The following is a 15492-nucleotide window of genomic DNA, read 5'->3' on the forward strand; positions in this document are numbered from 1 at the left end:
ATATCTATAGAGCTGCTACCTATGCGATCTGACAAAATCACTATTTTAGTAGTTCTTCAAAGTAAATAAGACATACTTTTATAAATATCAACTATCAATCACTTAGGTCATGTATTTTCAGGTAGAGCTACCTCACGCGTTCTTCTCTCATTTCTCTGTGTCTGCCCCACACCGACCAGACAAATAGGCGCGCAATGGATTATGGTCATTGTAGTTAATTACCACATTTTCTGCGCTATGTTGAATATTGTCCTGTTAGAAACTACAACCCTCTACTACATCACACTGTTTGGGTTTGATCTGATGTGTCTCTAGAGAAACTGCATTGAGCTCACAGAAGGGGGGAAAAAACAACTAAATGGAATTAAAATAATTGAACCGACGTCGGTCCATTCGTTGAAAAAACGAAAAATAACATACATTTTGGACACACACACACACACACACACAGAGGCATCTTCCCTGTGTGCAGGTAGCGTTGTGAGCTATGTGTTGTCTCCGCTAGTTTAAAGATGGACAGTGACGTTAACAGGAGGAGAGAGCACCTGCAGTCAGTACAGCACACCGGACAGGCACATCAGCAACCCTCACAGCCATTCACCATCTCTGCCTAGACTTCACGTCAACCATTCACCATCTCTGCCTAGACTTCACGTCAACCATTCACCATCTCTGCCTAGACTTCACGTCAACCATTCACCATCTCTGCCTAGACTTCACGTCAACCATTCACCATCTCTGCCTAGACTTCACGTCAACCATTCACCATCTCTGCCTAGACTTCACGTCAACCATTCACCATCTCTGCCTAGACTTCACGTCAACCATTCACCATCTCTGCCTAGACTTCACGTCAACCATTCACCATCTCTGCCTAGACTTCACGTCAACCATTCACCATCTCTGCCTAGACTTCACGTCAACCTTCAACAGCCATTCACTTTCACTCTGTCACCTTGGCCTCAGTCCCAACCAACGTATCACCATCGCTCTACCCATAGGTCACTACATTCTTTAACAGCCAATTACGTTCTCTCAAGTTCCCTGATCTGAATCCCAAACAACCAATCAGCACCGCCTAGACCTCACTACAGCCTTTAACAGCCAATCTTTCTCAGTCTCCCTGGCCTCTCCAAACTGATCCCTCAATGGTCTTTATAACCACATCTCTGTGGTCTACCGCAATGTATCACGCTCACTTTCTCCATATATACTCTACTGTACCCTATCTGTGCCTCAATGTAGCCCAGTACAGCAATAAATCACCTTATCCTTAGCCCTTCATATTACACCACATCCATATAGTCCACCACAACCAATCACGGTCTCCCTCTAGTCTCTACAGTATCTCTCTAAAGACTAGTCTCTTTCTTCTTCCTTTGACCTCATCTCTCGCTCATATCACACATAAGAATCTGCTCTGATGAAGCTTTTACCCATTTCCAATAGGAACATCTACATGTTGAGCTCTATGTAGCCCTTGATATGTCATGCTGACTGAGCTTTTAATGTGAATTCAAAATGTCATTGCTGTATTACATTGTAAGACACACACACACACAGTGCATGTGGACAGCCGACCTCCAAGTCAGGAGAGCGAACAGCCTTGGCCCCCGTCATCCCTCCAACCGTCCATCAGTACTCGTTTCATTTCTCTCTGTTCTCTCATTCCTCCCCTCCCTCGTTCCGTCCGTCCTGACCCCTGCCTATTAGATTAGATGGGCTGGGCGCTGCACTATGTGCTGTAGTGTCCCACAGGGCCGTCTGGTGTTAATCCACATGGTTCTGTCCTCCCCTCTCGCCGGACTTTGTTGTTACATCGCCCATTACCAAACCATGTCAGTGCTCCAGCACAATGCTCAGACACACAGAGAGAGAGAGAGAGAAAGAGAGGCAGTCGCACATACACACATGGCTACACACACAGCGCCAATCAGGCTTCCTAAATGCCACCCCACCTCCCATCCCTAGCATAGTACCCCCTTCCTCACCCCACCGCTCCAGCAGACAGACAGACAGACAGACAGACAGACAGACAGACAGAGAGTTGGTCTGTTCATCTTTGCCTTGCACTGGATCTGGCCTGCTTTCAATTTGGAGTTTTGTTTGCTTTGGAATTCTCGTCTCCTGTCAACAGACTGAAACTATGTCTGGCTTCCGCAGATGCCCCCACCGTTTGTGTGTGTGTCACGCTCTGATCGTAATTATCTTGAGTGACAGCACCTGTAATGACAGCAGCTGTATCACTGACCCTGATTACTGCTGTCATTACGCTGATGACTGCTGCTATGAGACACACACACAGCGTGGCAACCTGCCCAGAGGGGTGTGCAATAGAAAATCAGGAATGGTTTGTGTAGCTTCAAGCTCATTTCTGTTTTCCGCCATGTCTGCCATCTCTAATAGCTTATTCTCCCCCCCCCCCCTCTCCTGGTAGTGAGGCCGTCCAAGCCCAGATGCTCTGCCGACGGCCCCACCCTGGAGGGTACGGATGTGGTCCTGAGGTGTACGTCCAGTGAGGGGACCAACCCCCTGCAGTACACCTGGGAGAAGACCAGCGACAACAAACTGCTGCCTGCCTCCGCCGTGCTAGGTAAGAAACATAATATTTATGGAAGCCAGGTTTCACCATCCCCAGATGGAGCAGATGCCTTGAAACAGAATGGTTATTCACTGCCAAATGGACAGAAGGGTCTCTGAAAAGTTTTGGCTTCCTGAACGTGCCTCTGTCAACCCCTCCCCCTCTGTCTGTAGACCCTGTGGGAGGCACCATGAATGTAAGGAACGCGTCCACCAGCTCCTCAGGAACCTACCGCTGCACAGCTAAGAACCACGTGGGCATGGAGGAGTGTATTCTACAGCTTGGCATCACTCCCCGTGAGTCCCTCAACGCCCCCTGATTCACCTTTATGTGATTTATTTTCATCGGGTGGGCATTTGTGCTGAGACCTGTATGGCTGTATAGAGTCAAAATGGTGGGATTGTGTAGGATGAGTGTTTTTAATGATTTTCTCTGTATGTGGTCTAGCCCCCAACACTGCTGGTATCATAGCTGGAGCCATCATCGCTGTTCTGCTGGCCCTCATCATCATCGCCATCATCCTCTTCTGCTGCTGCCGCGCCCGCAACAGGAAGAAGTACGAGAAGGAGATCTCCTACGAGATCAGGTACGGGAAAGCTTTATTACACCATCAATACTGTGTAGGATCCCCCAAATACACTTCGTTGAACAGACACTGGTACATACTGCATCAAACTGATATAGCAGTGTAGTATGTCTAACTATCTGTATGTGGTTTATTTGGCTGCTACAGCCTGAGATAAAGCAACGAAAACTGTGCCAGTAGGTATGTGTCATTGTGAACGTCCAACATTCTCTGGCCCCAGCTCCTCCCGGCCCAGTCTCACTCACTCACTCACTCACACGGAAAAAGGTTGTCGCCCCATCAGCGTTCTTTTTCCCCCTTCCTAAAATAAACGGCTTTGGTAATCAGTTTGGGGGTTTTGTTTGTTCTGTGGATCCTGTCTGTCCTGTCCAGCCCCCCTGGACACAGTATTCCATCCAGAAAGCACAGGGCCTCCCTCCCTCTGTCTCTGGGTCTGCTAGCTTCAGCCTGGACACTGTCTGGCTATCTGCCTGGCAACTCAGTGGAGCACAAAAAAGATTAGCCCAATGAGCACTGTGTCTGGGTACCCAGCCCTGACACACACACACACGGAGGCACGCATACAGACAGGAATGCACGCTTGCACACACAGAAAAACACTTGTGCGCATACACACACCATGCATGCACACACACACATATTTACTAACCTATTCAAAGCCAAGGGCCCCTCAGGCTCAGTTTGATTGAGCTCTTTAATGGATTATTGCCGGTTATTAGTTTTGAATTGTGTTACTCTGGGATCTGAAGGAGGTTGGTCAGAATGAAGGTTGCTCTGTTACCACTGCTGAGAATCCTCATTCTTACTGTAGCTGACCAGAGCTGGCACAGTTCGAACTACATTCCATCCCCACTAGCTATCATCGCTGTCTCTTTCTCTCCCTTCATCCTCTTTTTCTGCCTGTACCCCTCTGTCTGTCTGTCTGTCTGTCTGTCTTATTCACCCTCTATCTTTCTGTCTGTCCCACCATCTCTGTGTGTCTGTCCCACCCTCTCTCTGTGTTTCTGTCTGTCCCACCCTCTCTGTCTGTCTGTCCCCCCCTGTCTGTCTTATTCACCCTCCCTTTCTGTCTGTCCCACCCTCTCTGTCTGTCTGTCCCACCCTCTCTGTCTGTTCCACACTCTCTCTGTGTTTCTGTCTGTCCCACCCTCTCTGTCTGTCCCACCCTCTCTGTGTCTGTCCCACACTCTCTCTCTGTTTCTGTCTATTCCCACATCTTTCTGTCTGTTTCTGTCTAATTCACCCTCTCTGTCTGTGTGTATCTCTGTCTGTCTGTCCCCCCTCTGTCTGTCTGTCTAACCCTCTCTGTCTGTCACCTCTCTCTGTGTTTCTGTCTGTCCCACCCTCTCTGTCTGTCCCACCCTCTCTGTGTCCCACCCTCTCTGTCTGTCTGTCCCACTCTCTCTGTGTTTCTGTCTGTCCCACACTCTCTCTCTGTTTCTGTCTTATTCACCCTCTATCTTTCTGTCTGTCCCCCTCTGTCTGTCTAATTCACCCTCTCTGTCTGTGTGTCCCACCCTCTCTGTCTGTCTGTCCCTCCCACTCTCCCTGTTTCTGTCTGTCTGTCCCACACTCTCTCTGTGTTTCTGTCTGTCCCACCCTCTCTGTCTGTCTGTCTGTCCCCCTCTGTCTTATTCACCCTCTCTGCCTGTCTGTCTTATTCACCCTCTCTGCCTCTCTGTCTGTCCCACCCTCTCTCTCTGTCTGTCTGTCCCACACACTCTCTGTGTTTCTGTCTTATTCACCCTCTCTGTCTCTGTCCCACCCTCTCTGTCTGTCCCACCCTCTCTCTGTGTTTTGTCTGTCCCACCCACCCTCTCTGTCTGTCCTACACTCTCTGTCTGTCTGTCCTGCACTCTCTGTGTTTCTGTCCTATTCACCCTCTCTGTCTCTGTCCCACACTCGCTGTCTGTCCCACACTCTCTGTCTGTCCCACACTCTCTGTCTGTCCCACACTCTCTGTCTGTCCCACTCTCCCTCTCTGTCTGTCTGTCCCACTCTCTCTGTGTTTCTGTCTTATTCACCCTGTCTGTCTCTGTCCCACACTCTCTGTCTGTCCCACTCTCCCTCTCTGTCTGTCTGTCCCACTCTCTCTGTGTTTCTGTCTTATTCACCCTGTCTGTCTGTCCCACCCTCTCTCTGTGTTTCTGTCTGTCCCACCCTCTCTGCCTGTCTGTCTTATTCACCCTCTCTGCCTCTCTGTCTGTCCCACCCTCTCTCTCTGTCTGTCTGTCCCACACTCTCTCTGTGTTTCTGTCATATTCACCCTCTGTCTCTGTCCCACACTCTCTCTGTCTGTCCCACACTCTCTCTCTCTCTCTGTGTGTCCCACCCTTTCTCTCTCTCTCTCTCTCTGTGTTTCTGTCATATTCACCCTCTCTGTCTCTGTCCCACCCTCTCTCTGTGTTTCTGTCATATTCACCCTCTGTCTGTCTCACACACTCTCTGTCTGTCTGTCTGTCCCACACACTCTGTCTGTCTGTCCCACACACTCTCTGTCTGTCCCACTCTCTCTGTTTCTGTCTGTCTGTCCCACACTCTCTCTGTTTCTGTCTGTCCCACCCTCTCTGCCTCTCTGTCTGTCCCACCCTCTCTCTCTGTCTGTCTGTCCCACACTCTCTCTGTGTTTCTGTCTTATTCACCCTCTGTCTCTGTCCCACCCTCTCTGTCTGTCCCACCCTCTCTCTCTGTTTTTGTCTGTCCCACCCACCCTCTCTGTCTGTCTGTCTGTCACTCTCTCTGTCTGTCTGTCATTCACCTCTCTGTCTGTCTGTCCCACACTCTCTGTCTGTCCCACACTCTCTGTCTGTCTCCTTTGTCTGTCCCACACTCCCTCTCTCTCTGTCTGTCCCACCCTCTGTCTGTCTGTCTGTCTGTCTGTCTGTCTGTCTGTCCCACACTCTCTCTGTGTTTCTGTCATATTCACCCTGTCTGTCTGTCTGTCCCACTCTCCTCTCTGTCTGTCTGTCCCACCCTCTCTGTTTCTGTCTGTATTCACCCTTTCTGTCTGTCTGTCTGTCCCTCTCTGTCTGTCCCACCTCTCTCTCTGTGTGTGTCCCACCTTTCTGTGTTTCTGTCATATTCACCCCTTTGTCTCTGTCCCACTCTGTCTGTCTGTCCCACACTCTCTGTCTGTCATATTCACCCTGTCTCTCTGTCCCACACTCCTCTCTCTCTGTCTGTCCCACCCTCTCTGTGTTTCTGTCATATTCACCCTCTGTCTCTGTCCCACACTCTCTGTCTGTCCCACTCTCTGTCTGTCCACACTCTCTCTCTCTGTCTGTTTTATATCTCTATCTGTCCCACCCTCTCTGTGTTTCTGTCTCACCCTCTCTGTCTGTCCCACCCTCTCTGTGTTTCTGTCATATTCACCCTCTGTCTCTGTCCCACTCTGTCTCTGTCTGTCCCCACTCTCTGTCTGTCCCACTCTGTCTGTCTGTCTCTCTCTCTGTCTCTCTGTCTGTCCCTCTGTCTGTCTGTGTTTCTGTCATATTCACACCTCTCTGTCTCTGTCTATCTGTCACACACCCTCTGTCTGTCTGTTTCTGTCTGTCTGTCCCACACTGTCTGTCTCTGTTTCTGTCTGTCCCACCCTCTCTGCCTGTCTGTCTGTCACCCTCTCTCTCTGTCTGTCTGTCCCACACTCTCTCTGTGTTTCTGTCTTATTCACCCTCTGTCTCTGTCCCACCCTCTCTGTCTGTCCCACCCTCTCTCTCTGTTTTTGTCTGTCCCACCCACCCTCTCTGTCTGTCCTGCACTCTCTGTGTTTCTGTCCTATTCACCCTCTCTGTCTCTGTCCCACACTCTCTGTCTGTCCCACACTCTGTCTGTCCCACACTCCCTCTGTCTGTCCCACACTCCCTCTGTCTGTCTGTCTATCTGTCCTCTCTGTCTGTCTGTCCCACTCTCTCTGTGTTTCTGTCTTATTCACCCTGTCTGTCTGTCCCACCCTCTCCCTGTCTGTCTGTCCCACCCTCTCTGTCTGTCTGTCACACCCTTTCTGTCTGTCTGTCTGTCCCACTCTCTGTCTGTCCCACACTCTCTCTCTCTCTCTCTGTGTGTCCCACCCTTTCTGTGTTTCTGTCATATTCACCCTTTGTCTCTGTCCCACACTCTCTCTGTCTGTCCCACTCTCTGTCTGTCCCACACTCTCTCTCTCTCTCTCTCTGTCCCACACTCTCTCTCTCTCTGTGTGTCCCACCCTCTCTGTGTTTCTGTCATATTCACCCTCTGTCTCTGTCCCACACTCTCTCTGTCTGTCCCACTCTCTGTCTGTCCCACACTCTCTCTCTCTGTCTGTCCTAACTTCTCTCTCTATCTGTCCCACCCTCTCTGTGTTTCTGTCATATTCACCCTCTCTGTCTGTCCCACCCTCTCTGTGTTTCTGTCATATTCACCCTCTGTCTGTCTCACACACTCTCTGTCTGTCTGTCTGTCACACACTCTCTGTCTGTCTGTCACACGCTCTCTGTCTGTCTGTCACACACTCTCTGTCTGTCTGTCACACACTCTCTGTCTGTCTCTGTCTGTCACACACTCTCTGTCTGTCTGTCTGTCACACACTCTCTGTCTGTGTGTCCCACCCTCTCTCTCTCTCTCTGTGTGTCCCACCCTCTCTGTCTGTCTGTCCCACTCTGTCTGTCCCACACTCTCTCTGTGTTTCTGTCATATTCACCCTGTCTGTCTGTCCCACTCTCCCTCTCTGTCTGTCTGTCCCACTCTCTCTGTGTTTCTGTCTTATTCACCCTGTCTGTCTGTCCCACCCTCTCTCTCTCTGTCCCACCCTCTCTCTGTGTTAGACAGACAGAGAGGGTGAATAAGACTGTCTGTCCCACTCTGTCTGTCCCACACTCTCTCTGTGTTTCTGTCATATTCACCCTGTCTGTCTGTCACACCCTCTCTGTCTGTCTGTCACACCCTCTCTCTGTGTTTCTGTCATATTCACCCTCTGTCTCTGTCCCACACTCTCTCTGTCTGTCCCACTCTCTGTCTGTCCCACTTTCTCTCTCTCTCTCTCTCTCTCTGTGTCCCACCCTCTCTCTGTGTTTCTGTCATATTCACCCTCTCTGTCTCTGTCCCACCCTCTCTCTCTCTCTGTCCCACCCTCTCTCTGTATTTCTGTCATATCCACTCTCTGTCTGTCTGTCCCACCCTCTCTCTCTGTCTCTGTCCCACACTCTCTGTCTGTCTGTCTGTCTGTCCCACCCTCTCTCTCTCTGTCCTTCCCTCTCTCTCTCTGTCCCACCCTCTCTCTCTCTCTCTCTCTCTCTCTCTCTCTCTCTCTGTCCCAACCCCTCTCTCTCTCTCTCTGTCTGTCCCAACCTCTCTCTCTGTCTCTGTCTGTCCCACCCACCCTCTCTCTCTCTCTGTCCCACCCACCCTCTCTGTCTGTCCCACCCCTCTCTCTGTCTGTCCCACCCTCTCTCTCTGTCTGTCCCACCCTCTCCTGTCTCTCTCTGTCTGTCCCACCCTCTCTCTGTCTGTCCCACCCTCTGTCTGTCTGTCCCACCCTCTCTCTGTCTGTCTGTCTGTCCCTCCTCTGTCTCTGTCTGTCCCACCCTCTCTGTCTGTCCCACCCTCTCTGTCTGTCCCACCCACCCTCTCTGTCTGTCTGTCTGTCCCACACTCTGTCTGTCTGTCCCACCTCCTGTCTGTCCCACACCCTCTTTCTCTGTCTGTCTGTCCCACCCACCCACCCTGTCTGTCTGTCCCACCCTCTCTCTCTGTCTGTCTGTCTGTCCCACCCTCTCTCTCTCTGTCTGTCTGTCTGTCCACACTCTCTGTCTGTCTGTCCCACCCTCTCTCTCTCTGTCCCACTCCTCTCTCTCTGTCCCACCCTCTGTCTCTCCACCCTCTATGTCTGTCTGTCCCACCCTCTCTCTCTCTGTCTGTCCTTCCCTCTCTCTCTCTGTCCCACCCTCTCTCTCTCTCTCTCCCTCTGTCCCACTCTCTCTCTCTCTCTCCCTCTGTCCCACCCTCTCTCTCTCTCTCTCGGTCTGTCCCAACCTCACTCTCTGTCTGTCCCACCCACCCTCTCTCTCTGTCTGTCCCACCCTCTCTCTCTGTCTGTCCCACCCTCTCTCTCTGTCTGTCCCACCCTCTCTCTCTGTCTGTCCCACCCTCTCTCTCTGTCTGTCCCACCCTCTCTCTCTGTCTGTCCCACCCTCTCTCTGTCTGTCCCACCCTCTCTCTGTGTGTCCCACCTCTCTCTGTGTGTCCCACACTCTCTCTGTGTGTCCCAACCTCACTCCCTCTGTCCCACCCTCTGTCTGTCTGTCCCACCCTCTGTCTGTCTGTCCCAACCTCTCTCTGTCTGTCCCACCCTCTGTCTGTCTGTCTCACCCTCTCTCTGTCTGTCCCTCCCTCTCTCTGTCTGTCCCACCCTCTCTGTCTGTCTGTCCCACCCTCTCTGTCTGTCCCACCCTCTGTCCTGTCCCACCCTCTGTCTGTCTGTCCCACCCCTGTCTGTCTGTCCTCTCTCTGTCTGTCTGTCCCACCCACCCACCCTGTCTGTCTGTCCCACCCTCTCTCTCTGTCTGTCTGTCTGTCCCACCCTCTCTCTCTGTCTGTCTGTCCCACCTTCTCTGTCTGTCTGTCCCACACTCTCTCTGTGTTTCTGTCTTATTCACCCTCTATGTCTGTGTGTCCCACCCTCTCTGTCTGTGTCCCACCCTCTCTGTCTGTGTCCCACCCTCTATGTCTGTGTGTCCCACCCTCTCTGTCTGTCCCACCCTCTCTGTCTGTCTGTCCCACCCTCTCTCTCTGTCTGTCCCACCCTCTCTGTCTGTCTGTCCCACCCTCTCTGTCTGTCTGTCCCACCCTCTCTGTCTGTCTGTCCCACCCTCTCTCTCTGTCTGTCCCACCCTCTCTGTCTGTCTGTCCCACCCTCTCTCTCTGTCTGTCCCACCCTCTCTCTCTGTCTGTCCCACCCTCTCTGTCTGTCTGTCCCACCCTCTCTCTGTCTGTCTGTCCCACCTCTCTCTCTCTGTCTGTCTGTCTCTCTGTCTGTCACCCTCTCTGTCTGTCTGTCCCACCCTCTCTGTCTGTCTGTCCCACCCTCTATGTCTGTCTGTCCCCCCCTCTGTCTGTCTGTCCCACCCACCCACCCTGTCTGTGTCCCACCCTCTCTGTCTGTCTGTCTGTCTGTCCCACCCTCTCTGTCTGTCTGTCCCACCTTCTCTGTCTGTCTGTCCCACACTCTCTCTGTGTTTCTGTCTTATTCACCCTCTATGTCTGTGTGTCCCACCCTCTATGTCTGTGTGTCCCACCCTCTCTGTCTGTCTGTCCCACCCTCTCTGTCTGTGTCCCACCCTCTATGTCTGTCTGTCCCACCCTCTATGTCTGTCTGTCCCACCCTCTCTGTCTGTCTGTCCCACTCTGTCTGTCTGTCCCACCCTCTCTGTCTGTCCCACCCTCTCTGTCTGTCCCACCCTCTCTGTCTGTCTGTCTGTCCCACCCACCCTCTCTGTCTGTCTGTTCCACCCTCTCTGTCTGTCTGTCTGTCTGTCCCTGTCCCACCCTCTCTGTCTGTCTGTCTGTCCCACCCACCCTCTCTGTCTGTCTGTCCCACCCTCTCTGTCTGTCCCACCCACCCTCTCTGTCTGTCTGTCCCACCCACCCTCTCTGTCTGTCTGTCCCACCCACCCTCTCTGTCTGTCTGTCCCACCCACCCTCTCTGTCTGTCCCACCCACCCACCCTCTGTCTGTCTGTCCCACCCACCCTCTGTCTGTCTGTCCCACCCACCCTCTCTGTCTGTCTGTCCCACCCACCCACCCTGTCTGTCTGTCTGTCCCACCCACCTCTCTGTCTGTCTGTCCCACCCACCCTCTCTGTCTGTCTGTCCCACCCACCCTCTCTGTCTGTCCCACCCACCCACCCTCCCTGTCTGTCTGTCCCACCCACCCTCTCTGTCTGTCTGTCCCACCCACTCTGTCTGTCTGTCTGTCCCACCCTCTCTGTCTGTCTGTCCCACCCACCCTCTCTCTGTCTGTCCCACCCACCCTCTGTCTGTCTGTCTGTCCCACCTTCTCTGTCTGTCTGTCCCACACTCTCTCTGTGTTTCTGTCTTATTCACCCTCTATGTCTGTGTGTCTGTCTGTCTGTGTCCCACCTCTCTCTGTCTGTCTGTCCCACCCTCTCTGTCTGTCTGTCCCACCCTCACTGTCTGTGTTGTCTGTGTCCCACCCTTATGTCTGTCTGTATGTCTGTCTGTCCCACCCTCTCTGTCTGTCTGTCCCACTCTGTCTGTCTCTGTCTGTCTGTCCCACCCTCTCTGTCTGTCCCACCCTCTCTGTCTGTCCCACCCTCTCTGTCTGTCCCACCCACCCTCTCTGTCTGTCTGTTCCCACCTCTCTGTCTGTCTGTCCCACCCTCTCTGTCTGTCTGTCCCACCCTCTCTGTCTGTCTGTCTGTCCCACCCTCTCTGTCTGTCTGTCCCACCCTCTCTGTCTGTCTGTCCCACCCTGTCTGTCTGTCCCACCCTCTCTGTCTGTCCCACCCTCTCTGTCTGTCTGTCTGTCCCACCCACCCTCTCTGTCTGTCTGTCCCACCCACCCTCTCTGTCTGTCTGTCCCACCCACCCTCTCTGTCTGTCTGTCCCACCCACCCTCTCTGTCTGTCCCACCCACCCTGTCTGTCTGTCCCACCCACCCTCTGTCTGTCTGTCTGTCCCACCCACCCTCTCTGTCTGTCTGTCCCACCCACCCTCTCTGTCTGTCTGTCCCACCCACCCCTCTCTGTCTGTCCCACCCTCTCTGTCTGTCTGTCCACCCTCTCTGTCTGTCTGTCTGTCTGTCCCACCCTCTCTGTCTGTCTGTCTGTCCCACCCACCCTCTCTGTCTGTCTGTCCCACCCTCTCTGTCTGTCTGTCTGTCTGTCCCACCCTCTCTGTGTTTCTGTGTCTCTCCATTTTCTTTATTGTTTATCTTTCACTTTCTTTCTCTGTCTGGACCCCTGGGGGAAAATCCAAACTCAAGTGAATGTAAAGGGAGTGAAAAAGCTTGTGTTTTTTACATAACCATCTCACCCCCCTTCTCTCCTTCAGAGAGGACGTCCCTCCTCCGAAGAGCCGCGTATCGACGGCCCGCTCCTTCACCAGCGTGGGCAGCCAGCGCTCCTCCCTGGGCTCCATGTCCCCCTCCAACCTACACGAGTACGCCCTCAAGCCCCAGTATGACAAAATCCCCTCCGTGGAGGAGTATGAGAGGCCCCCCAGCCACGCACCCCTGCCCCCACCCGTCGCCAGCAAGATGGCCGGCCCCAACCTCAGCCGCATGGGCGCCATCGCCGTCATGATCCCCGCCCAGAACAGGGACGGCTCCATTGTTTAGTGTAAGAAACAGAAAGATGGAGGGAAAGACCGGGGGACACTAAGCCAGAGAGGTGGGGTGGCTTGGCTGGGCAGCCAGATTCTACCCTCTACCACTCACCACCAACTGGGACCCCCACTCTGCTTTATGGAGGTTTGGGTGTGGTGTTGTACTGAGGAGAAAAGAGAAGCAGTATTGTACCATGTCACCCACTATGAACTATTTACTGTTGACAAAAAACAGATGCTTTTATGAATTTTACTTCCTGAACTTTCTCACACATGACAATTATGAATTCTAGGCTGGGTACATTTTAATGGTGAATTCACACAGGTTTCTTTGTACATAGTTGAATGCATGATGTTTTTTAAATCTAGCCGGCCCTGTGCATAGAGAGTTGTGTTCAGAGCGGACCAAGGTCTCTGATTGGCCTGTTGTGTACCATGTAGAGTATTACAGCTTGACGTGTATGTTTCTGGGAAAAGTACAGTTCTACTCTACTTTCTTTGGATGAAATACTCACGGAGTGATCAAACATGTTTGATCAATTCACTTCTGAAACACACAGCTTATCTCAAGAATAGGGGTTGCCGAAGGGATTTTAGAGTTCTGCTTTTCAAAATAATGATTTGTCAAGTAGTTACCTTTTTAAAGATGTTCATTCCACTGGTTGGACTGTGGCTGATGTCATGGCCATGTTTGCCAGCCCTGAGAGAAATTGGGTCAGCTGGTTATTTCGACAGTTGACCGTTTTGAAAGGTCCAGCTTGGTCTGGAGGGGTGGACAGGGTAATGACACGGAAGGGGGAGGTCAGACCTCTACATGTTGTGATTAGTGTATTGTATCTTTGCCAGGTTTACATCCCACCCCTCAAGTTCCTACAACAGGCAGTGTTTTGGGAGGTGCGGGGTGAGGTTCACTGAACAATCATATTTGATTGTGTTTGACTGCCACCAGCCCCTCTGACCCCACCAGTACACCCCTTCCCATCCCCTACACTGTATGGTATTATTAACCCGCTCTGGTGTTTAACCATCAAACCCCTGAACAAAATGGTACATTTGTAACTGCACACTCAGGATTCAATATCTCCATGAAACAACTTTCTCAATGGTCATTATGAAGTCAAAAATGTTTAGTGGTTCATTCATGCACCTCTATTCATGAAGGATAAATGAAGGATGAAGTATGTACAGTATAGTAATTTCCATGATATATGGAAGGAAGTGAGTGTTGAGGGGAAGAAGAAGATATTAGAATAGTGAGCCACGGGTGTTAGGTGTCTGCTGCACCAACACCACAGTAACTGTTTTCCAGGGTGTCTATAATGCACCCATGCTCTCTCACTCTGTCACATACTCACAGCCCCCCAGTCAGTGCTTCAGCTCAGCCCAGATGGAGTGTTTCTGTGACATCAGTGTTCTTGTGCCTTGTCTGTACTGACTTGTATCACATACATACTGTTACAGCCACAGGCCTGTGTGTGTGTGTGTGTGTGTGTGTGTGTGTGTGTGTGTGTGTGTGTGTGTACCCAGGCTGGGCTCTAGTCTTCTACCGTTGCTATGCACTGTACATGTATGTTTTGTAGCCAGCTGTCGTTGTATGATACATGACACAATAGTTGGCTACAGAACATGCAGTATGTCTGTAGTACGAGACCCACATCGGCATGACAACTAGTCCACTGTTCCCGGTTCTGGATCCTGTGTAAATCCACATCAACTGAGTGGCGGTTGGTTGCTTTAATTCCCCATCCGAAATGGGTTCTTTTCATTGACATTCGCTCCATATTCAAACATTAGCAATGTAAAAAACAACAACAAAAACAGTTGACTCACAGTTGTTACTTCTTTTTTAGTTTTAAATGCATTATTTGAGTTTTCTTTTTTTGTATTATGATGAAGGCTTTGTTTGTATGTGTAAATATACTGTAAAAGTTACACTATCTCTAGAACTAATCCCACCACACTTCCTCTAATGCCCTGTATGTATGATGATGCTCTGCCGTGCTTTGCTTGGTTAATGTGTGTCTAAAACCTGATCGATGGGTCTTGTAAATAACAGTGGAGGGTGAAAGTCCACTAATGTTAATTCAGGTGGGCACCACTGGGATTCTACTGCAGCCATGTTTCAATATCCACATTAGCGTATTCATTCGGATGAAGCAATAGCATGCATTGTAGATAGTATACTAGTATGGTTAATGAAACACACACAGACTGTGTGTGTATGAAATAGAAAGTAGTAGATTTGAGGTGGATGAAGTGGAGGAGACCGGTGAAGACCTCTCGGAGTTGTGTCCTTACGCCTCTCCGTGTTGTGGCAGGTGTAACCTCACACATGGGGACAGCAGCCACATCCGAGACAGGACGTAAAGTGAAACCCACCCCGGACATTACCCCGAAGTGAAAAACCTGTCAGCTCTCTCGAAGCCCAGGGAACTGTGTGTTGGTGTGTGTCTTTACTGTCTGGATTTGTCCCCAATATAGTATTTTAGTAGACCCCCAACTGCTGACAAACTACAGAGCCATTAGGGAGGTAGTCATGTTGTACAGTCCCTCTCAACTCAGAAAACGAATAAGTACTACTAACATGGTATTAACTGTAGCTTTTAAAACTAGTGTACTAATATTGTATGAAGATTTTTATTTGGTGGTTTGTTTGCACATTGTGTGATCATACCTGGTTTTATTTTTGTGCGTGTATTTTTTTGTGCTGTATTTTTAAATAATAAAGGACACAAAATGAAAGAAATAATAACATTATTTTGCCTTTCTTTCACATAGCAGCAGCTTTTGACTGTCTTAAATCAAAGTGTTTTTCTCTCTGCAAGTATCAGCAGCCTGCCTGTCTATCCTCTGTGACATGGCTGGCCCTCCTCCAGGCTTCCTCTGTGACATGGCTGGCCCTCCTCCAGGCTTCCTCTGTGACATGGCTGGCCCTCCTCCAGACTTCCTCTGTGACATGGCTGGCCCTCCTCCAGGCTTCCTCTGTGACATGGCTGGCCCTCCTCCAG

At 51.1% G+C, this 15492-nt stretch overlaps 1 protein-coding gene across 1 annotated transcript in view; it reads left to right on the forward strand.

Annotated features, from left to right (window-relative positions):
- Positions 1–15244, forward strand: part of LOC115135904 (coxsackievirus and adenovirus receptor homolog) — a 108483-nt gene extending 93239 nt beyond the window's left edge. Inside the window, exons 4-7 of the mRNA XM_029671090.2 lie at positions 2438–2593; positions 2755–2877; positions 3029–3167; positions 12212–15244. Coding sequence (XP_029526950.1) covers positions 2438–2593; positions 2755–2877; positions 3029–3167; positions 12212–12497 — 704 coding nt within the window. The 3' untranslated portion in view covers positions 12498–15244. The remainder of the gene's footprint in view (positions 1–2437; positions 2594–2754; positions 2878–3028; positions 3168–12211) is intronic.
- Positions 15245–15492: the final 248 nt, after the last annotated feature.

Source organism: Oncorhynchus nerka, linkage group LG10 (genome assembly GCF_034236695.1).
Source record: "Oncorhynchus nerka isolate Pitt River linkage group LG10, Oner_Uvic_2.0, whole genome shotgun sequence".
Taxonomy (NCBI): domain Eukaryota; kingdom Metazoa; phylum Chordata; class Actinopteri; order Salmoniformes; family Salmonidae; genus Oncorhynchus; species Oncorhynchus nerka.